This window comes from Saccostrea cucullata, unplaced genomic scaffold (genome assembly GCF_032062105.1).
Source record: "Saccostrea cucullata isolate Sc308-1 unplaced genomic scaffold, CSIRO_AGI_Scuc_v1 ctg62, whole genome shotgun sequence".
NCBI classification, from domain to species: Eukaryota; Metazoa; Mollusca; class Bivalvia; order Ostreida; family Ostreidae; genus Saccostrea; species Saccostrea cuccullata.
In genome coordinates, this window is record NW_026937804.1 from 489,108 (window position 1) to 512,643 (window position 23,536).

The 23,536-nt window shown below is 36.5% G+C and overlaps 3 protein-coding genes across 3 annotated transcripts; 1 reads left to right on the top strand and 2 right to left on the bottom strand.

Annotated features, from left to right (window-relative positions):
- Positions 1-680: 680 nt before the first annotated feature.
- Positions 681-2,573, bottom strand: LOC134248916 (uncharacterized). The gene is made up of 2 exons (XM_062731307.1): positions 1,921-2,573; positions 681-1,473 (listed from the first exon to the last, which is right to left on the bottom strand). Exons 1-2 carry the CDS (start codon positions 2,510-2,512, stop codon positions 1,076-1,078), a joined length of 990 nt encoding a protein of 329 aa, XP_062587291.1. The 5' UTR covers positions 2,513-2,573; the 3' UTR covers positions 681-1,075.
- A 2,029-nt stretch (positions 2,574-4,602) lies between these two features.
- On the top strand, positions 4,603-19,130 carry LOC134248906 (zonadhesin-like). Its single transcript, XM_062731300.1, has 35 exons — positions 4,603-4,716; positions 4,861-6,006; positions 6,160-6,438; positions 6,545-6,574; positions 6,682-7,122; positions 7,256-7,306; positions 7,443-7,576; positions 7,671-7,803; positions 7,946-8,065; positions 8,155-8,399; positions 8,509-8,816; positions 9,002-9,291; positions 9,651-9,856; positions 10,225-10,420; positions 10,515-10,631; positions 10,715-10,959; positions 11,219-11,529; positions 11,703-11,995; positions 12,365-12,570; positions 12,759-12,954; positions 13,078-13,182; positions 13,360-13,604; positions 13,781-14,091; positions 14,211-14,509; positions 14,672-14,874; positions 15,628-15,820; positions 15,919-16,023; positions 16,265-16,506; positions 16,624-16,934; positions 17,068-17,360; positions 17,563-17,762; positions 17,861-18,053; positions 18,124-18,180; positions 18,440-18,748; positions 19,029-19,130. The coding sequence occupies exons 1-35, from the start codon at positions 4,656-4,658 to the stop codon at positions 19,034-19,036; spliced, it is 8,082 nt and encodes a 2,693-aa protein (XP_062587284.1). The 5' UTR covers positions 4,603-4,655; the 3' UTR covers positions 19,037-19,130.
- On the bottom strand, positions 18,885-23,536 carry LOC134248874 (mitochondrial amidoxime-reducing component 1-like). Its single transcript, XM_062731261.1, has 7 exons — positions 23,257-23,536; positions 21,885-22,061; positions 21,512-21,686; positions 21,283-21,423; positions 21,075-21,136; positions 19,919-19,993; positions 18,885-19,520 (listed from the first exon to the last, which is right to left on the bottom strand). The coding sequence occupies exons 1-7, from the start codon at positions 23,469-23,471 to the stop codon at positions 19,406-19,408; spliced, it is 960 nt and encodes a 319-aa protein (XP_062587245.1). The 5' UTR covers positions 23,472-23,536; the 3' UTR covers positions 18,885-19,405.

Genomic DNA, 23,536 nt, shown 5'->3' on the forward strand with positions numbered 1-23,536 from the left:
ATACGTAAGACCCCGTTGTGTATTTTTGCATCATCAACTCTCCATCACCTTTACTTTGAGATTTTCCAGCTAGAGCAATGGAATTGCGTACTTAAGCCACTTTCAAGAAGCCTAAGCACCTTTACGGGAAACGAAAGGAGATTTAATTTTTTGAAATATTGCTGCATTACTTAAGATGAATTAACATGCAATTTTTGATTTCTGTTAAGCAGACTCAAACTTGACTTCCGGTTATGGTATGAAAATCGTTTAACCGTTAAATTACCGATATTTACCAAATTGAAGATATCAATATAATTTTAAGATACAAAATTATTTACTTTACATAATTATTTCCCCCTTAAGTAGGGTGTGGCGTTTCTACATCAATGTGAGATGTATGTAAAATAGGGTTCAGTCTGGGTCCTATTTTACGAAAGAACTTAATAAGATTAACATCAAAATCTTATGCAAACAACTTTTCTCTTTGCATTACCTTGAAATTTTTATGCTAACAATTCATAACCGAATATATTTGTTTTGTAAGATTTTACAATCAACCAAAGTTTATTGTCAAGTCTTAGGTTAAAAACAACTATTGTAGGTTCTTTACTATCCAGACAGAATGGAGACGTTAGAGGCAAACAATTATGTCCAGTAATTACTCAAAACATTCATTTTTTAAAGATTTGGTAAAGCATTTTTTTTTTTTTGCAATAAAAGTTGGGCTGAAATATCATTTTGAAACCAAGAACTTCTTGGTGAAAGCCGCTGTAGATTTAATTTGGTAAGGTAACTATGGTGCGATAACCATTTGAATTTAATGCATATGTCTGTTCATATTTTTAAATGTGTGTAAAATGTATTGACAAATTCAGTAAATGTAAGTATTAAGCAGAATAGGAATTTCAGGTACATGTTGTTCTTAAAATTAAGGAAATACACGTAATTACTGATTATACTGTGGAATATGTATAATTATAAGGATTAAGAACGGAAGACCTTTGTTCGCAAGAACATAACATCTAGTTTAAATTTAATTTTTACATTGAATACATATATTTAAATTAGTCTGTTAAAAACTTCACAAGATGACTTAAACGATTTTGAATCCTGAGAACGAGGAACGAAACGAAACGGTGGTGCAGTTTGCACTGGCTCTGATAAAAGTTTGGTCATTGATATTCATGTGAAAAGTGGCCATATTGCTTCCATCCTCGTTCCACATTATTTCGTTTCCATTCTTGACTATGGCTGAGGTACATCGATGCTCGTTCCTATAGGACGTGAGGCTCCAATGGAAGGTATAGTAGCCCGCCGACGGACAGGTGAATACCCCGGTATTACTGTTGTAACCTCCTCCTACGTTTATCTTTACGGTTGAAAATTTGACTGCGCTATTTTGGAAAACTGTCGGGGCATGAAAACCTATATCTGGCCAAAAACTGAAAGTTTGCAATGGCACGGCAAGAAAAACAATGGGATCCATAATTCCTGAAATTAGAATAATCATGAACTATTTCAATATTTACATCTCTACAAGACAAACTTATCAAATTTGGAAAGAAACTTGGCTACAACATTAAAATTCTTTGTATCTCAACTCCCTTTTCAATATCAAATTCGCCAAGTATACCCGAGTCCAACATATACGTGCGCCTTCATATTTGTAGAAAGAAGGATATGGAGATAACGAACAGTATTCAATATCAAAGTCCATAAAACAATACAAAATAGGAACAGAGCAAACACGGACCTCCGAAACATCAGAGGTGGGATCAGGTGCCATGGAGGAGTGAGCATCCCCTGCTGACTGGTCACAACCGCCGTGTGCTCTCTGTCATGATCGGGAAATAACGGAAAAATCCGTCGTTAATTCAGTGTATAAGTATTGGACTAACAATTCGTTTGAAAAGAAATTTTTAGTTTGTTACAATATACCTTGGAGCTTTGTTTGTAAGCTGGTCTGTTTATTTGTGTTTGCATTCACGGTAGTTTCTAAAGTCCTTACGCTGTTGGCAAGACTGGTGAGACTTAACTGCAGCTTGGTAATTTTCTCATCATTGGAGGATTCGTTGCGTTTTAGAGTTTCTATCATGCTAGTGTGAATATTTTCCTTTTCTTGGAAGTATCGCTGAAGGTTGGCTATATCAGATTGGTTCAATGCCAAATCACTCAAGGATGTCTTTAGATCTCCCAGTTTTCCCAGAACTTCTTGTTTGTCAAGATTTTGCCTATTGTCTAGGTTATTAATGCTCAACAAAGCACCTTTAATTTGGACTGAAATATCATGAAATTGTTTCGGAGCTGTTTGGTACACTTGGAGCAGTTTCTGGTCTGTTGAATTCATGTGTTCTATTTCCTGATCGTATTTCATTTGTAACAGATACCTTTGCCTTTTCTCGTCTGCTAGCTGCTTCTCCAGCTCATCCAATCTCTCTGACACACTTAAATGATGAGTCTGGTTTTGGTTAATTAGAAGTCCCTTTGCTCCAAATAAGAACACACTAAAGATAAGTAAGTACAAATCCATGTTGTTCCACTACCAAGGTAAATTAAACTGACACCTCGTATGAATTCGTAGAGGATGAAAACCTAACTGACAAGAGAATACATGTTAGTTGATTTTTATACCGGTTGAAGTCATATCTTTTAAAGTACTTGTATCTTTGAAGATTTTGTGTTCATTCCCACGACATCTAACCATGAATTATCTCAACTTCCTTGTTAAGGAGTCTCATTTTAAATTCTAGTATCTCAAAAAGGACCAACGTGATGACAATATTTGGGAGGGTCAATGGTCTGAATGGATATAATGTAATGTGTCCAGCATTTTGTGCTTTTTCAATTAAGTCGAAATGATCCTATTTTACCTCACCAAGGTTGATAGCAAGTGTGGATTTTCAAGTTTTCGCATATTTGCAAATTTCTTCACAACCAATAGTTTTATGTTATCTAAACTATTTTATTTTATATACTCATTAATTCACTTTCATTATTACACAAACTCTTTTTACTTTTAACTATAGATTAAAATTTAATTTTTAAGCTTTTGGCGTAATTGTCCCTTCAATAAAACCATGTATTTTCTGCACTTTCGAATGAACCTTTGATTTATAAGATTTGGGCAGGAGTCGCATTTTCCTTAAAAAAAATTCAAAATGTCATTTTGTCAATTTACTTTCTACATTTATGTATACATGTAGTTCAAATTAATATAAAAAAAAATATTCAAAGAGCTCATTCAATATTTTACAAACATTTTAGTTAGTTGATCTGGTTAATCAATGAGTCAAATGCTATACGCACAGACCGGGATTATTTGTTTTGAAAAACAGTTAAATTATATTTTTAGCATCGAAAATTTACTTCTACGAATGAAGAAAACAGAAGCACTCAAGCTGATGCTCATTGACCAGGGAGCCTGATTTGAAGTGAAGCTTCTACAGGGATCTTTTAAGAAGAAAAAAGAAGTTGAAAGTATCTTTTAAAAACTCGTATGCATACAATTATTATTTACTGCATAAAAGAGAGTACATGTAAATTGAAACATAATTTTGAATTTCTGTGAATAGCACTTTGCTCTCTTTTTTATAAGTAGATTTTGATTTGGATGCGTATCCCCTTTTTTTGCTGAAAGATTGATCATACGTAAATTCCAATTCCATTTGAAAAAAGGTGATCGAAAAGTAAGAAAAAAAAACCTCATTTGCCTCCTCCATCAAAAATGATATTTAAGAGTTGATACATTTTATTATATTATTTTTTTTAATTTATTTTTTGCTTGTTACTTTTTACCACTCCCTCCTACCCGATTTGAAAACCGGTACTAATAACGCCAGTAAGCTAGTAGGCCAGTAAGATGATTGCTTGAGAAAGCAAAAGTTAAATCTAATTATTTCAGTACAGTTCATGCATTATAGACACGTCGCTTACTTTGGTATTGCATGTATAGTTACAATATGGAGAAAATTTTACTATTGTTTTCATTAAAAAGATACATTTTTAAGAATCTTTGTGCAATGCCAATGTATCAAATGGATTCTGTTTTTTAATTTCTCCCTTTTTCTTAAAAAGTCAGTCTAAAAGTACTTCTGTTAAAATGTATCAAATTGATTTTGTATAGTATGTCAAATCTAACAAAGTTAACAACATTGATTGATTCATCCATCTTCGAATACTTTAAATTACGCACTTTTCGCACATTTGTGACTGTTTCGTTTTGTCAGCGAACAGCTGCTTGTGTTTGTCATTAATTAATCAACATAAAAGAATCTCAAAATATGTTTATTTTCTACAATTCTTTAAAAGATCAGAGAATGTTACCAAGAAGTATCCATCTTTTTGTTTGGTTTGTTTATTCAAACACCCCAGATGCCGACGGTGCGTAAAGGATCAAATCATACAGGGTTAATGCGGGTGGGAATTAATAATCTTATATAAGTTTCCTTTTACATTTACTTGAAATTTACATAAAAAATAAAATACTTTTCATTTTATTCCAAAAGAAATGGAGAATATTAAATTCCAGTATTTGCTTGAAGATGAAATTTTTAAATGAAATGTTTTCCTACTTAATTACGAAAATTTAGTCCCCTTCGGACACCCCTTGTTACAGGGTTATATAAAGAGTTGTCTGACCCCTAATCTGACCAGCCGTTAGATGTCGCACCAAGATGAGGCTCTACATCATTATCCTCCTCATCGCGGTCCTAATTCTCCTGGCGGATGTAGAAGGTAAATTGACACTAAGTAATCTTATTAGTCTCTAGATGATTTTTATTAATGTAAAAAAGACGAAATTTATTATTATTATTATTATTATTATTTTGTAAGGTTGCCAAAAGTGTATTGGCATGAACTTTTTTTTTCAAATTTAAGGGAAGAAAAAGAAAGGAAAAGGGAGAAAGCCTAAACAGAGTGGAGGGAAAGTTCAGAAAATCGACGGGAAACGCAAAGAACTCAACATAAAAAGAAGTGTGATTGGATCAAAAATTGATCCAAAATTAGTGAAAACTAAAGTAGGCAGCTGGAAAAATGACATAAAGAAAAGAATAGAATTAGCACGAAAAATCGCTAAGAAAGGAGGGAAAAGTAAAGAGAGCGGTGGGAAAAGTGACATAAAAAGGAGAAAAAGAAAAGAGAAGAAAGGGAAAAGCAAGGAAAAAATTATAATAAAGGGAGGTAAAAGCAGAGCAATAAGTGAAGAAAGGGGAAAGAAAAGGAAAGGAAAAAGTGCTGAAAGAGGAGGGAAAAGCCGAGATAAAAGTAAAGAGAGGAAAGGGAAAAGCATAGGAAAAAGTGAAGAAAGGGGAAAGAAAAGGAAAGGAAAAAGTGCTGAAAGAGGAGGGAAAAGCCGAGATAAAAGTAAAGAGAGGAAAGGGAAAAGCATAGGAAAAAGTGAAGAAAGGGAAAAGAAAAGGAAAGGAAAAAGTGCTGAAAGAGGAGGGAAAAGCCGAGATAAAAGTAAAGAGAGGAAAGGGAAAAGCATAGGAAAAAGTGAAGAAAAGGAAAAGAAAAGGAAAGGAAAAAGTGCTGAAAGAGGAGGGAAAAGCCGAGATAAAAGTAAAGAGAGGAAAGGGAAAAGCATAGGTAAAAGTGAAGAAAGGGAAAAGAAAAGGAAAGGAAAAAGTGCTGAAAGAGGAGGGAAAAGCCGAGATAAAAGTAAAGAGAGGAAAGGGAAAAGCATAGGTAAAAGTGAAGAAAGGGGAAAGAAAAGGAAAGGAAAAAGTGCTGAAAGAGGAGGGAAAAGCCGAGATAAAAGTAAAGAGAGGAAAGGGAAAAGCATAGGAAAAAGTGAAGAAAGGGGAAAGAAAAGGAAAGGAAAAAGTGCTGAAAGAGGAGGGAAAAGCCGAGATAAAAGTAAAGGAAGAGGAGGGAAAAGTGGAGGGAAAAGTCATAAAAGCAGAGGAAAAAGTGAAGAGAGAGGAGGGAAAAGGAAAAGTGGAGTGAAAAGTGGAGGGAAAAGCCATGAAAGTAAAGGAAAAAGCAAAGAAAGCATTATCCAAAAAATTAAGAAAATTCAAGGTTAGAATGAGATAAACTCGCATATGAATGACTTTTTACGATTTTTGAATCAGTACAAGTATATCTCTCTGAATCTAATTACATGTAGTAATTTAGACTGACTTAAGTATTAAGGTACTGTTTTTTTTTTTAAATTCTGTTCTTATATTTCAGCTTCAAAAAAGATTATTGTCTGCGAACGTTTAAAAAGAAAAATATCCTGTCCCAAAGGATCACGTTTGAGGATACTCGCAGCAAATTACGGGAGGTCCAGTAGAGCATTTTGCAGAGGCACTATTCGAACTCTCAAATGCGCCTCTAAGAATGCTCTCTCAAAAGTCAGGGGTCACTGCGATGGAAAACAGTCGTGTGAATTATATGCCTCCAATACCGTGTTTGGAGACCCATGCAAAGGGACATCTAAGTATCTTGATTTCACTTACAGTTGCCAAGGTGAGAAACTTTGGGGGAAAAGTTTTATTCAAGTACATTTTTATTAATTAGGTTCTTCTTAGTCTTCTTATGCATGAGATATATTAAGTCAATTTCCATATTTTAGCAACGCCATCAAAATTTCCAAAGACACCAGGTAAGATCAGTTTTGAATACTAGTAATCATTCCACGTTCTATACAACTTTGTACATAACGGAAAAGAAAAGAAAAATGATTTAAAAACGAATTTCTCATTTCCACAGTTCCGAAATCTGTAACAGTGAAGACACCCAACAGGTATTCATATCACTTTCTGACCCAGTACGGTATCACCGCTAAAGACAGAACCTGTCTCCGATTTGAAGTACTAGCATGTAACGATGCCCACATCGCAATCATGGACTCAACAAAACAGACCAAAAACTTCTACGAGATTGTACTTGGCGGCTGGAGAAACAGTAAATCTGTGATACGAAACACAAAGCAAGGTCCTCCCCGGGCCTCCTTCAGAAGTGGGTTACTGAGTTGTAAGGATTTCAGACCATTTTGGATCACCTGGGCCAAAGGTGAAATCAAGGTAGGTCGCGGAGGAATATGTGGCCAACAGATGCTTATGAGGTGGAAGGACCCCCGTCCTTATAAAACCAACGTTATCGGAATATCCACAGGATTTGGTGCTTTGGGAGTTTGGCGATTTAAACCTGGTAAGTGTCCAATGTTTGTATAAGCTTAATTGTATTTTCAGACCAGATCAAATTACAAGATCATTATAAGATACCTATTTTTGAGAGTATGGTGACATACAATGTGCTCAAACAAAGGAGTTTCTTTTTCCAGAGGAACCTCTCGTGTTGAAGAAGAAGACTCCTGTTAAGAAACCTTTAAAAGGTACCAACCATATCAAAACGTAGGGTAACCAGCAACATTTCATCACTGTAAAAACATCTTCGTTGAAGCTCAAACACCACCCGTAATTCATTCCATTTTTTATATGTTTGATTTTTCTTACTTTATTGTTTCGTAGATGTTTACCTCGGTTGCTTTGAAGATCGCCGTGTACGTCTTCTCGATCAAAATTTTATCCGAATGACGAAATTGACAGTATCCTCTTGTAAGGAACTTTGTAGGAAACGAAAGAAGAAATATGCCGGAGTACAGGTAATTGTGTGTTTTTAATATTCAGAGATATGAGAAATACTGAAAAATGCATTGAAAACAATTTAATTTTGATTAAAACCCTATTTGTTTTCAGCACCGTAATGAGTGTTTCTGTGGAAACACCATGAGGAGATATCCAAAGAAGTCGGACAGAGAGTGCTCGTATCCCTGTAGTGGTAATTCTAAAGAGAAATGTGGAGCTGCTTGGAGGATGAACGTCTATCAGTGTAGGTTTATATGATAATCTGGATATTTAAAGCAGTTTTTATTGTAAATTTACATGTTAGGTACCAAGGAAAAACAATTGCCATCTTTCTTTAAAAACATCATAAACAGGATTAAAATACATTTTAACTCTAATTATTAAAGTGAATGAACCAATTGCAAGTGCAGAACAATGTGGAAAATGCAGTAAAAATGCCAGATGTGTGAAGGGGAAATGTGTGTGTAATAGAGGTTATCATGGCGACGGAATAAATTCATGTCAAAGTAATTATTATTGTATATTCATTTACTTTCAATCACATTCAAACACATGCTTAATTGGACTTGAAATTAACGTTTAAATTGCTTCTTAGAGTCCTGTTTCTGCATGGCATCCGGAGATCCTCACTACAAGACCTTTGACGGAGAAATGATCCACTTCATGGGAACCTGCAAGTACACTTTGACGAAATCACTGACCACAGGTGATGAATGTGGGTTTCACATCTCTGTGAAAAACGAACACCGTAACGGTAAAACCCACGTGTCTTATACTCGTCAGGTTGACGTGGATACTCTTGGGAAGCGAGTCGGTTTACGACTGAAAGGAGTTGTACTGGTAGGATAATCTGACAGTTTCTTTCTCGTATTTAGCAATCGTTTCTTACACGCAAATGCAATTTTTTTAAAAAGTAAAACTATAGGCAGACAGAAATCTTCATTTTCAGATTGACGGAGAGAAGAAATTCTTACCCGTCAGTGAACTCGGCGGTAAGCTGAAGGTGTTCAGGAGCGGACGTTTTGTCCAGGTTTGGACTTCGTGTGGAGTTAAGGTTAACTTTGACGGTGTACATGCCGTGTCGGTAACGGTACCCGGTAAATACCGGGGAAAGCTGACTGGTCTGTGTGGTGATTGTAACGGTAAACGTGACGACATGAGAACCAGTACAGGACGTGACGTCAGGAGAGAGAAATCGAGGTACTCTCTCATCGGAAACAGCTACACAGTACAGGATGAGGAAAGTGAAGAAAAGAAGTATGTGTTCATGATTCTTTTAACGTTTAACCTTCAAATGAGTACGAAGTTTCTTTAAAAATACATGATCAGTTGTAAAGTGTCTTTTCTAATGAGATGAAAACGTCAAAATTTAAAAATGATCAATTGATACAGAATATAAAATATTTTGATAGGTATATATACTTAATTCTGAACTTTTTAAGGTGCAAAACATTTGAAGACCCAAACACTTTTACATGCAACAAAAAGATGAACACTCTGATGGCCACAGACAAGTATTGTGGCTGGATCCAAAACAAGAAGGGACCTTTCGCAGAATGTATCGCCAAGTTTCCAGAAATGTCCAAGGAGTACTTTGAGTCGTGTCGGATTGACGTGTGTTCGTTGGAGGGAACTAATCTAGAGGTGGCCAAATGTGAAGCGGTAGAGGCGTTTGCTGAGGACTGTGCAGATAACGGGATCACGGTCAAGTGGAGGACAGCAGCATTCTGTCGTACGTTTATTAAACGAATCATATACATGTATATCAAATAAATAAAGATTTTTAGAATAATGCTACCCTAGTTGAAATGTTTTAAGTTTTATGTTCAGGGCCCTTAGACATTTGTATTTTTATCAAATATAGAAAGTCAGCCTTACGGAGAATTTATATCTTTATCCAATCATTTCTATCAGAAGTAAAATAAGTTGGAAAACAGTTTAACTGCTGACGTACAGTGGCTGTGAAATTCAACACTTTATATTCGTTATTCAATATTAATAGTATGAACATGTTATTGAAATGTTATTGTAACTCTCTCTATGTTCTTTAAACATAATTTTAATCGTTTTACTGCATGTATTCATTTTCAGCACTAAAGTGTACAGACAAAAATTCTGAGTACCGAGCTAGTGGTCCGGGATGTCCGGCCACGTGTTTGGACCCTAAAGCTGAGGACACGTGTACACTGGAGCCACAAGAAGGCTGCTTCTGTAAAGCTGGGTATCTGATGAGTGACGGAGCCTGTGTTCCACAGAAAATGTGTGGATGTAAAACAAAGTCTGGTGACTACTACCCGGTAAATAATCATGTTCACATTTTTAGCTCACCTCGACGAAGTCGAGATTAGCAACTGCTAAACCCCCGACGTTAATGTCGGCGACCCATCGAGTAATCAAGTCTATTTCCAAGTAACTATGTGTAATTGGACAAAACTACTGTAGATGGTGCATACATTACTGGAACATTTGTCTTACTTATATTCGTATTCGCTTTGTTTTTTTTTTCTTCGTAAACACCAAAAATGTTATACTGGATTTTGTCTTTTGAGTTATCAATAATCACAATTTAAAAAAAAACAAACTTTTAATCATTAAAGCCGTTTCACAAAAAAAAAAGAATTGTTAAAAAACAAAACTTGATAGTATCTTTTATATTTGCTTTCAGGTTGGAGCCAAGTTACAGAGTTCTAACTGTGGATCTAGTTATATATGTAGAAATTCTCGAGGGAAGGCATCTTTTAAACGAGTATCCACAAGACTGAGGTGTCATAAAAACGCCAGGTGTGGTCTGAATAAAGAAGGCGAGAGGACGTGTGTTTGTAAGAAAGGATTTACCGGGGACGGATTCCGGTCCTGCAGACGTACGTTTGTCAAAAGAAAAATCTTCACATGTAAATACGTAAATAAAATTCTTCTGTGTACAAACATGGTGAATTTTTATCATTTTGTTTGCAGCAAAATTGAGGATTTCAAGTTGCGGAGGAAAGCAATGCACACGGAATGCATCCTGTCGTAAAGGAAAATGCAGGTGCAATCGAGGTTACCATGGGGACGGTTATGAGAGTTGTACAAGTAAGTAATTTAAGTTTACTCAAAATTACAATGAAATTGCAAGTATCTTTGATTATCTTATTTTTTACTTTTGGCATTGTTAGAGTCGTGTTTCTGCATGGCGTCCGGTGATCCCCACTATAAAACATACGACGGGGAAATGATTCACTTCATGGGAACGTGCAAGTATACTCTGACGAAATCTCTGACGTCAAATGATAAGTGCAGCTTCCAGGTCACCGTGAAAAATGAACACAGAAACAAGAATACACGAGTATCATTCACTCGGAGAGTGGACTTGGACATCTTAGGAAAGAGAATTAGTTTACGTCTAAAGGGTGTTGCTGTGGTAATTTTTTGCATGGATAAAATGCCCAGATTACTCTTTGATATATATTAAATGTTGCCCCCCTCCTCATAAAAGAAAGATCTTATTTTCTAATTTTCTCTCCGTTTACCTATCAAATCCTCTCCTGTTTTTTTTTATCTTTTGGTCGGTTGATTGAAAATTGACTTTAGCTTATTTGCATTGTTGTCAAAAAGCTAAGGACACGTTTCTTTATTTCTATTAATATAGTTAAAACCTACTCACTAAAATTTGTTTTCAGATTGACGGAGAGAAGAAATTCTTACCCGTCAGTGAACTCGGCGGTAAGCTGAAGGTGTTCAGGAGCGGACGTTTTGTCCAGGTTTGGACTTCGTGTGGAGTTAAGGTTAACTTTGACGGTGTACATGCCGTGTCGGTAACGGTACCCGGTAAATACCGGGGGAAGCTGACCGGTCTGTGTGGTGATTGTAACGGTAAACGTGACGACATGAGAACCAGTACAGGACGTGACGTCAGGAGAGAGAAATCGAGGTACTCTCTCATCGGAAACAGCTATGAAGTGGATGACGACACAAATATTGGAGAAGAGAAGTACTTCACTTTTTAGTTTAGTCCTTTTGCAACAGTATATTGAACAATTGCTCATATGGCACTCTGTAGTAAATCCCGAAAAACACGTTTGTAGTAAATGAAATAAATACTGAGAAATTTCAATTTGTTAGTACAGTAGACTGAACATAAAATTAATAATTTCTCGTTTTTAGATGCAAGACTGAACAAGACACGCCATATGCGTTTACATGTGATGCAAAAATGAGTAACCTGTTGGCCACAGACAAGTATTGTGGTTGGATCCAAAACAAAAAGGGACCATTCGCTGAATGTATCGCCAAGTTTCCAGAAATGTCCAAGGAGTACTTTGAGTCGTGTCGAATTGACGTGTGTTCATTGGAGGGAACTAATCTAGAGGTCGCCAAATGTGAAGCGGTGGAGGCGTTTGCGGAGGACTGCGCAGATAACGGGATCACGGTCAAATGGAGGACAACAGCATTTTGTCGTACGTTTATTCTCCAAAGCTTTTTTTTTTCATGGAATAATAATGTGTTGTTTTTTTTTGTCAAATGTATAAAAACTCTAACAAATAGCAACAAGTTTTCAATGCTGCGCATACTGAAAGTGTAAGATACCCTGTGGTTTTATCAATAGCTACGTAGCTTCCGTAATTGAGATACTAGTAAATATATACATGTACACGTAATTCCGCTTTGTTTTCACGTTTAACAATTGCAAATAGAAAGAACATAGAGAATTCAACAGTTTAAAACTTTTTTATGCAAGTATTTGCCTTAGATATGTATTTCAGTTGACTTTGGTTGACATGGTTTGGATTTAATATCTCATTTCAATATCGAACTCCTATTTGCAGCCCTAAAATGTGAGGACAAGAATGCGGAATACAGGAGCAGTGGCCCTGGCTGTCCTGCTACTTGTCTGGATCCAAAGGCTGAGGACTCGTGCACCGTAGAATCCACTGAAGGGTGCTTCTGTCGGGCGGGATTCGTGCTCAGTGATGGAGTTTGCGTAAAACAGGACCAATGCGGGTGCAGGAATGACAAAGGAGATTACTTTCCGGTATCTTACGGTTCTTTCGTTTAAAATTTCTGAAAAGAAACCACTACATTTAACTTTATATGTTTTATGGGTTTGATTTTCAACAAAACACGTTTTGTGAACATTTGACTTTTTACCAGTTAAAATGCTTGGATCTTGCTTCAACATGAAGAGGTAGAACATTTTTGCCTTTCTATTTTCATACGTAGATTGGAACCAAAATTCGTGCCACAAACTGTGCAGAAGTCTTGGAGTGTAAGAAGGTTCGCGGTAAAGCTGTTTTGGTGAAAACCTCCTCTGGTGTCAGATGTCACAAAAGAGCTGAGTGTCGTCTGGATGAAAATGGTGAAAGAAGCTGCGAGTGTAAGAAAGGCTTCTTCGGGGATGGTTTCAAAAACTGCCAGCGTAAGTCATATCTCGTAAAATCTAAAGGTTACCAATGATCCTTGCTTGTAGTATGGTACCTTTGACACATGCATGGTCATTTGATTATTTAAAAAATATTGTTCTATATGATCTACTTTGTAGCTTTATGTGGTGGTAAATATCGGTGTCACAAGAAAGCCACCTGTAAGAAAGGAAGGTGTCAGTGTAGGCGGGGATTGTTCGGTGATGGAGAGAACAGCTGTGAAAGTAGGGATTCTATTAAACTTCTTTTGTTCTCTCTTAGCCCCAATAAAACAAGTGTTTTAAAAACTAATTTTACATTAGAATTATTGATCAATAGCAATGTTGCACTTTGTAAGTACAAATTCGTGACCGTTTATCCATTTGAAACATTTTACTTGAATGAATGTTTGTCTTTCCTAGAGATGTGTACCTGTAGTGCTAGCGGGGACCCTCATTACAGAACATATGACGGTCAGATGATTCACTTTATGGGCGTCTGTAAATATACGATGACCAGATCTCTGAAAAAGAATGACCCGTGTGCTTTCAGTGTAGACGTTAAAAACGAACACAGAGGACGGAACAGGCGTGTGGCATATACCAGAAGTGTTTTTGTCAAAATATACGGCAAAATCATACGATTGGCCCCAAATCATAAAGTTTACGTACGTTTTTAAAACTCTTTATTTAGACATACATGTATAGGTTGCCTAAATAAAGAAAATAAATACATTACATTTGAAAATGATAAAGAATTCGTTGCATGTGTGTTATTACGAGGAATATCAATAATTGTTCGGGTATAAAATGATTTTACTTTGTCCAATATACGTTTGCATAGATAAATGGAGAAAAGAAGTTCCTCCCTGTCTCAGAGAACAACGGAGACCTAAAGATCATGATGAGTGGGAGGTTTGTCCAACTGGTCACAAAATGTAACGTCATGGTAAATTGGGATGGGAAATCGGTAGTACAAATTGGCGTCCCAAGGTCCTACGGCAAAAAGATGGAGGGAATATGTGGAAACTGTGATGGAAAGAAAAACGATTATCGCACCAAAGACGGTGCAGATGTTTCTTGGAAGAGCAACAAATACGTTCTGATTGGTAAAAGTTATGAAGTATATGACAACACGGAGAAAACATCCGCTGTGTAAGTACTCGGACATCTCCATGATAATAAAACACACCATGACAGAAATTTTATTCGATCTGTTCACTAACGAATGTTGCATTACTTAGTAAATATTAAATCTATTCTTTTTTAAATAGATGTAAAACTCTAGAAGATGATGTGCAATGCTCAAAAGAAATGTTGGAAGTAGCAACTGACAAGAGTCACTGTGGAATGCTTAATCCAAAGACAAGGAGAAGCTCTCCGTTCAATATATGCCTGGCTTACAAACCTACACTGGCCTCTCAGATGTACGAATCCTGTATCTACGACGTCTGCTCGTACTTTGATGACGTCACCAAAAGACAGGAGGCTTCTTGTCGGGCAGCTGAGGGACTGGAGGCCGTTTGTGAAACTAGTGGTTTCTTGGTGCAATGGAGATCATCTTCTTTCTGTCGTAAGATAAATTTAAAAATGTGCCCGATAACACCTTCTTTCTAAAATTTTATTAATTGAAATATTCAGTCTCAAGAAGCATATCATCTAAATAAAAATCCAATCGTTCATTTTGTGATGATGATCTTTACGATTAACACATACTAAATCTACCTTATCTCAGCAATTAAATGTGGAGCCAATCAGCGATACAGTGCTTCTATCAGCGGCTGTCCTGCTACATGTACATCACCAAATGCACCAAGTAAATGTGCCCTCCCCAATACGGAGGGATGCGAGTGTCTACCAGGGTTTGTCTTGAGTGGAACAAACTGTGTTCGAGAGAATGAATGTGGATGTCAGGCTGCTAACGGGGATTATATCCCGGTACGTTTCTTCTCCTCAGTAATGAAATAGAAAGATAACGAATTGTAAAACATTTCCAATTTCTGAAGCCCATTGAAAAAATAATGGGAGCAGAGCAAAAATAAACTTCAAAGGTAGGACAAGGTGGCATAGAGGGATTAAACAATCCCTGTCGACCAGGCAGACCCACCGTATATACGCTCCTCGTCTTGTTCTGATAAGCGGGAAAACTCCAGACAATTCAGCACGAAAGTTTGGGCATTCTGTGGAATCTTAAGATTTTTTTGATGGCTGAATTTTCGTGGAATTCGTCGGTACCTTTCATCCATGAATTACGTCGTATACAAATTAATTAAACAGTGCGAAAAAGTCTTGATGTTTGCTTTTATAGGTATAATTTACATAAAATTAGATCCCTGTGAACCTGAAAATGTTAAGCAATCCATGAAAATTGACCGTACGAATTCTTAGGTTTCTTAGGCATCTGATATTCGCTGGATAGATTATTTCTTCTTTAAATGTAATACTGCCTAATTTTGCTTAGTTTGAACGAATACTTATACTAAAAGTAAACTAAAACTATTGGTTAATATCAAATGAACCAATCAAATTGAAGATAGAAATATTCAAGATTACTTTAGATGAAACGAAAAATAGGACGATTCCAAAACAAATACCCAGTACATGTAATTACATAAGATAATTTATTATAGTAAACTTGGTCTACCACCAATTCATTAAGGACAATTCATTAAAAAAGAGATTTGGTTTTAGTTAAACGCCGTCATTGTATCATATGACTGTACTACGACAAAGAAGTGCGTCAGAAGGGATGGAGAGGCAGTTTTGCAGGTTCTTGGAACCAGTGAGCGCTGTCATTCTGACGGTTTGTGTGGATTGAAGGACGGTGTTCGTCAGTGTGTCTGCAAGGAGGGTTACCTGGGAGATGGAGTCAATGAGTGTAAAAGTAGGCCCAACACATAACTTAATTCGTTTGTCTGCTTGCTTATCATTCGGTATACCCTGCATAGAAAAATTGGATTATTTTGTTCCTTTCACTTACAGAATTGTGTGGTGGAAAACATCTTTGTCACAAGAATGCCAGATGTGATAATGGAATATGTCAATGTAACCAAGGATTATTTGGAGATGGAGTCTCTTCTTGTCAAGGTCATACCCAGCAACATTAGTTTTCTTTTTAATGTACTTAATTTTAAATTAGGGACTCGTAGCGTAAAAGATGTCAATTTGCGTTAAGTTGCAGAGAAGGAAACCCTCCGATTTTGATTTTGTGTCCTCTGAAGCTTGTTGTTATCGAAATGCATGTTTTAGTAAATGTAATGTACAACTTGTTACTCTTTTATTAAAAGAGAGAAACCATATATAATATCCAACAAATTTTCTTATTTAGAGTCTTGCACCTGCATGGCGTCTGGCGATCCCCACTACCGGACCTTTGACGGACAAATGATCCACTTTATGGGTGAATGTAAGTACACTCTGTCCAAATTTAATTCCAAGGACAAGTGTTCCTTCAACATAGAGGTTAAAAATGTTAGACGTCAACAGAATGCCAAGGTGTCCTTCACACGATTGGTTGACGTTAAAGTGCCCGGATATAATATACGTTTGCTCCAGAAGAACCAATTAACGGTAAGATACTCTTAAATAAGAATTGAAACAAATTAACGGGTATATCTTTATTTACAAATATGTTCGATCTTATGATTTTAAATGTATAATTGTGGAAAAAAAAATTCTCGTTAACAGATTAATGGCATAAAAATGTTTGCACCATGGACATCCAATAACGGCTTTAATAAAGTGACGACGAAGGGGCGTTTCCTGACAGTCTCCACAACGTGTGGAGTTGTCGTTAGTTTTGATGGCGTACATTCGGTTTCTTTATCTGTACCAAAACAATATGGTGACCGTGTAACGGGTATCTGTGGTAACTGTAACAACAAGAAGGACGACCTGAGGACAAAGACGGGTGATGACGTATCAAGGAGACCCAACAAGTACTCACTTATTGGAGAAAGTTACCAAGTGTTCGACGACCTCGCAAAGTCTGGAGAAAAGTAAACCGCTTTAGTATACATACATAAGACACAAGCATGAAGCTCTCAGTCTGTATTTTTAAATCACTTGAAAGTCAAACTACATAAGCAGAAAAAAACAAAATACAAATAAAACATTTAATTGCATTTTCAGATGTTCCACCACCGACTCTGATTTCAAGTGTTCACCTCTTATGACCAAGCGAGCAGCATCAAATGAGTTCTGTGGCGTTTTGTTGGATAAATTGGGACCATTCGCAAGATGCATCAAAGCGGATGAGAACTTGGCCAGGGAACTGTACCAGTCTTGTACTGACGATGTTTGTTCTTATGAAGACAAACCTGACTTTGCCATGAAGACAGCCTGTATGGCAGCAGAATCACTTGCAGAAATGTGTCTTATTAAGGGATTCGGAAAAGTGGTGTGGAGAAAGACCGACTATTGTCGTAAGATCTTCATGCTACTAGTATTTTCTTTTTAGTTCAGTCACTATAAAAACACAGAGTTCAAAATTATAAATACTGCAATATTTGCTTCATTGCCATCATTATTTCAGCTTAGGTCCGTTCCGAGAATGCATGGTCTCGGTTTCAGCTCTGTTGTGACCTGACTTTCTCTGAGAATACGGTGTATAACCCTTGTTTTCAGCTCTGACATGCTCTGACAATGCTGTATATAACCCAGCCATTGTTGGATGTCCGCGCACCTGTACAGATCCTAAAGGGGAGTCTAAATGTGATGTCGTTCCACAGGAAGGGTGCGAGTGTAAGGAGGGATACGTTCTCAGTGGAGAGAAGTGTGTTCTGGAGGACGAGTGTGGATGCTTCTTCAAAGATCAATATTATCCTGTAATTGCCACCTAGTAGTACCGTTAATATAGTTCAGTCGTCATTTAAACTGTATTTTCTTTCTGTCGTGTTTACATTTTAAGAATTTTTCTTTGTAGCTGAATTCGCATGGACCTTTAACAAATTGTGAAATCATCCAGACGTGCGTAAGAAAAGGGGGCATCAATAAGATGGTGCTGACCACTCGTCACATGACCTGCAATAAGAACGCCCGGTGTAGAAACGTTCTGGGTGACTTTGTGTGTAGGTGTAATCGTGGTTTTGATGGAGACGGCGTGAAGGAATGTACAAGTGAGTACAATTATCACTCAATGCGAACTTTAATTACTCTTCACATTTTAACTTGATATATTTTCTGTAGGAACTGATGAACCTATAGACTTCCCATTAATCCCCGAGGACCCGACAGATACACCTGGTACGTTATTATTCTATCTCACTTGTAAAAGTTCTGTAGTTATTTATAGTCATATATCAGTTCTATGAAGACGTTAATGCAAGCTTACCATTTGGCATTTGAGTTTGATTTAATTTTTTGTCCTCAATAAAATTTCTAGGTCTCTTGGTGCTGAGAACAAGCAGTACAATAAACTCTGTTAAATTATATCTATCTCTCTATATTATATAAGTATATCTTTACAAATATGATGAATTCTCTTTTTTTTAATCTGAATCAGGTGAAAGATGCAGAACACAAATAACTTACAGCACTTGTGGATCAACCATTAAACTTAGCGGAGACTGCGAATATGAATCTGACATATTGGCACAGTGCCAATACACGATTGAAACGGCATCTTCTAAAGGTCAGTTACAAGCAGTACTCGCCACGAAAGGCAGACGATCCCTTGTGTCACGTGGTAAAACGGTAGAAGAGTGCGTAAAGGTTACAAATGACGGAAGTTTCGTCACCATATATGATGACGTATGTCAGAGATGTACAACAGACTACCTCAGGAACCTCATTCCAAATCAAACATGCAAAGGTATTCGTCGAGATATTTTTATTCAAACTAAATCATAAGTATAATTTTCAAAGCTCAACAATAGAAGTCTTATATGATTTTTCATTTGTTGAAATTATCAAATTTATACGTACGTATAGATACGTACAACTTTAGAAAATGATAAACACATAATAAAGCTTCTGAAAAGAGAAAATACGTACATTAATTAATTATTATAACAATAATATCATACCAGATTACATTTTACAAGTATGTATTTATATGCTTTCAATTATAAAATTTTATTTTTGTTTTTCAGCACCCTGAATTTCTTATTCTCTCACATCAAACAATGGTGTATCATAAATGTATATGAACAAGATAATAAACATAGACACTGCAATATTTCTGTTTGGGTTTTTTTTCAGATCAAACCCTTCTGCACTTTTTTCCAGAATTACTCTTTAGTCAAACAGGATTAAAATCCTAAAAGTAGGCAAATCTTTTGAAAAACAAAAATAAGATGATCTATGCGCTGTAAAATATTTTGCATGAAATAAACTTTAAAAATATATATATTTTTCCTGACAAATTTTACAAATTTAAATTATGCTATTATTGCATCGTTGTGTTTATTTGAGCATAGAGATTTATATATATATGTGAGTACAAATACGAAGATCCGTTGGTGGGAAGTTACTTGTATTTGACAAAAACATCATCCCCTACTCTGACCCCACCCAGAGAATCGGGGGCCAGGCAGATCCCCATCACAGGTTTGGGGCCATAACGGTCTGGTCGACAACGAAACCTACAAAAGAGAAGTTTTTTATCACCAGTTTACCTACCTTATATGCTCCAAAGTCAAATTACTTTGAATACATGTGTTTTATTTTCATGTTAAATCCTTCGATGCCCAGGTCTTAATCTATATATAGGCCATTTCAAAGTAATTTGACAGCTCTTTCAAGTATGACACATTCATATTTCTTAACAAAATAAAATACTATATGGTAGATTAACATTGGTAGCAATCAAAACCAAAATTAGGGACTTATTCAATATTGTCAAATTCTCTGTTGCGGAGTTAGAACGGTGACACGAGTCATATGGTCCCTGATTCTCTAATATTTTACATGTAACTTATAAAACAAAATTTTTGAAAAATGAATTATTGTTATAACTTTAGCCTAGACAACAAATACTTACGTTCTCAGTGTCTTTAATGGTTCCTCTTCCTTGGATTTTTCACCTGTGTACGGATCAACGGTAGTCAGAAGACACCTGAAGTATACAGTGGGAAAACTCGTGTTTTATATGGGCAATCTTCAAATCTTCATCATAGAATGATAAACTCGTCTTATATAGTGACAATCTTAAAATCTTCATCATAGTATGATAAACTCGTCTTATATAAAGACAATCTTAAAATCTTCATCATAGTATGATAAACTCGTCTTATATAAAGACAATCTTTAAATCTTCATCATAGAATAAGAAACTCGTATTAAAAAGGGACGATCTTAAAATTTTCATCATATAATGATAATCTCGTCTTATATAGGGACCATCTTGAAATCTTCATCACAGAATGAGAAAGTCGTCTTATATAAGGGCAATCTTTCAATCTTCATCACAAAATGAGAAAGTCGTCTTCTATTGGGGCAATCTTTCAATTTTCAACACAGAATGAAAAAAGTCGTCTTATATTTGGGCAATCTTTAAATCTTCATCATAGAATGAGAAAGTCGTCTTATTTGGGGCAATCTTTAAATCTTCATCATACTAGAATGATAAATTCATCTTATATTAAGACAATCTTTAAATCTTCATCATAATGGACTTTTGCGAAAAATACTGACTTTTACAACCGACGACTTACTTTTACACTTGGACAATATAAGGAAGCTCTTTAGCAATTAAAAAAATTAGCTCAACGTTCAATAAAACGAAAATAACAGGCTGAATTAAACTCATTTAAGTTGCTCAAGATGAATCCGACAACCACCCTACAACCGGCCTTCAAATGTTCCCTTAAACACAAAACGTATGACCACTAACAATGTTCTCTTGTCTATTATTGGTTTTGTACCTCCATATATGACAAAGATTTAAATGTCGAAGTAAATCGTCAACTGTAAAAGTCAGCACTCTTCATAAAAGTCCAGTTATTAATAAAAAGAATAAGAAACTCGTCTAATAAAGGAACAATCTTTAAGTCTTCGTCATAGAACGAGAAACTCGTCTTATATAGTGGCAATCTTTATATCTTCCTCATAGAATGAGAAACTCGTCTTAATTAGGGTCTTACATTGTGGCAATCTTTAAATCTGAACATTATAGAATTTAGGAAAAGTACACCAACCTCGTACAATCGTCAATATTCCTGAATTTGACATTGCCAATTTTAACCTCCCTCCAATGTTCCTAAAGAGAAGTAAAACTTTTGTTAGATGATGAATTAATATTAAAGGACATCACTTGGATGCAATTCTTTTAGGTCTAAACTAAATTACATGGAGTTAAAACTAGTTAAATCCTTTTAATTCGTTGAGACAAATTAAATCCGATACCTCGTCAAACGCCTCACAGCCCTCCACGACGAAGTTTGGTCGGAAGTTGAGGATGTAGACAGGTTTCTTGAGTTTGCTATTGAGGACATCCATAGATTTTGCAGACATCAACATATAACTTGAATAGTCCGAGAACGCCAGCTGCCAATTAGTTTTCAAGTTTGAATGAATGATTTCTATATTTTAATCTTGGAAGCACTAGGTACAATCATATGTCTTCTTTACTTACCATATCGCCCTTTTTAGCATTATGCTTCCACAATTTCTCTGCTGTTATGGCGTCCCTTTTCTGTAAGTCGGGAGCGGAGAAGCCGACTTTCAGCCCCTGTCGTCCGAGATATTTGTTAATCCAGGCGGCAGCCTTCTCCCCGCAGTCCAGAAACTCGGTAGTGTCCACTTTAATTCTAAAATTATTAATATTTCATAAGGAAATCAGCTTCAAAATGAAGGATGTATTTGAATATTATATATACATGTATCATTTTCCACGGCGAGATAATAAAGTTGAATTTATCGAATGATTGTCTAGTCCCAAAAAAGCTACAGTAATTTTCCTCACTAAAGTTATTGAATTACTTCTATTAAAAACAACAAACTCTTACTTGACATTGCCGACTTGGGATCTGACAGTCTGGGGTTTAGTGGACAGTTCTAATGATGGCATTCCAGGAGCTTCCAGGGTTAATGTGTTGCCTTGGAGACGGAGCTTGATGAGCGCCATTTTTGGTTCCTGTCTCTGTGTGACATAGCCGCCATCAGGTGAAACGATGACCCAAGTCCTAATCAGCAAAAGAAACAGACAAAACGATGACCCAAGTCCTTAATCAGCAAGAGAAACAAACACACCAAATTAAGATCAGAAGCTGAGCAAACACCGACTCTAAAACACTAGGATTAAGTGGGATCAGGTGCAATGGAGGAGTAAGCACTTTTAATAGTCACACTCGCCATGAGCTCCTTGTCACATGGGGCAAACGGAAAAATCCGTAGACAATTGAGTGTGTAAATAATGGTTTCCAAAGTTGTATGAAAAACATAAATCAGCATTCGGTTACATGAGAGCTGTAAATTTAGTTCTTGTTTACAAGGTCATTGTACGTATCGACCGTATATAACTCGCGAAATGATGACTTTAAAGGAGACTGCTGATATTCTTGTTTTATCAAATTGTTAGCCAATAGCTTGCCTAGTTTTAGAATATGATCGCACGTGAAGCATGCTCTTACGTATCGAATCACAACCCCATAGGCAGATGATAGGCAACGGTATAAATGGGAAGTTTGAAAAGTTGAAGGCATCATGTTTATTCTAAGGCGTCGGAACCGGAGGGGGGATTGTTTTGCAAAGATAGACATAATATAGGCATTGGACATTGGGGCTTAGGTTTAGCCCCCACCCCTCCACTTTCAACAGACATGTTATAAATGTACGTGTATAAAGTAAGAGAAGGGTAGGTGGTTGTGTTTGAAAAAAAAATGAACAGAAAGAAGTTTGATCCTAAACCCCCTCCTACCCCCACCCCCGGTTTTGGGGGTTGGACTTGTCAATGAGATATTGGACTTCTATATGGACACTGGCGGGTTTTTTTTTTACGTTTCACTGCTAATTAACATGCAGTACCAAAACATGTCCATATGAAAATTGAAAGGTATAGCAAATATCTATTGACTGTGTTCTCAAGAAAAAAGCATTTGTTCCACCCTTGGACCAAAACTTTTTGCCTTTGACCTAACAGACCCAGGCAGTGGGTTTGGTCATTGGCCCAACGCATTTTGCGTCGAACCCAGTCATTATGAACCATCTTCGCAAACTAAGGGATTTTCGGTCCGCTCCCTTGGCTTACAAAGATGTTATTGGACAGTAAGCTACATGACGGACCGTGCTTCCGTATAGTTGTATATAATCGACAGGTGTAACATGTTGAATCACGTGTTGTCAGGTACGCTGATCATGAGTGAAGGTGAAAAAACTTACCTGTCGCCGATTCCACCATAAAACAGCCCTGTACGTTCACATTGTCCCTTTTCTACCTTTAATCCTCCGCACGATTTCACTGGCCATACATGCAGCTCGGAGATTTTACCTACATACACAAAGTCTTTGCTAGCTATGTAGGCAGCACTAAGGTGTTTAATTAGAGCACCTGCCGCGAGGGTACCGAGGACTGTCGCAGGGGAGAGATCTGACATAGCTCTATTTTATGAAACTGGCACAAAATACTTATGCCCTAAAGCCTCTGTTTACAGGTGCTCGA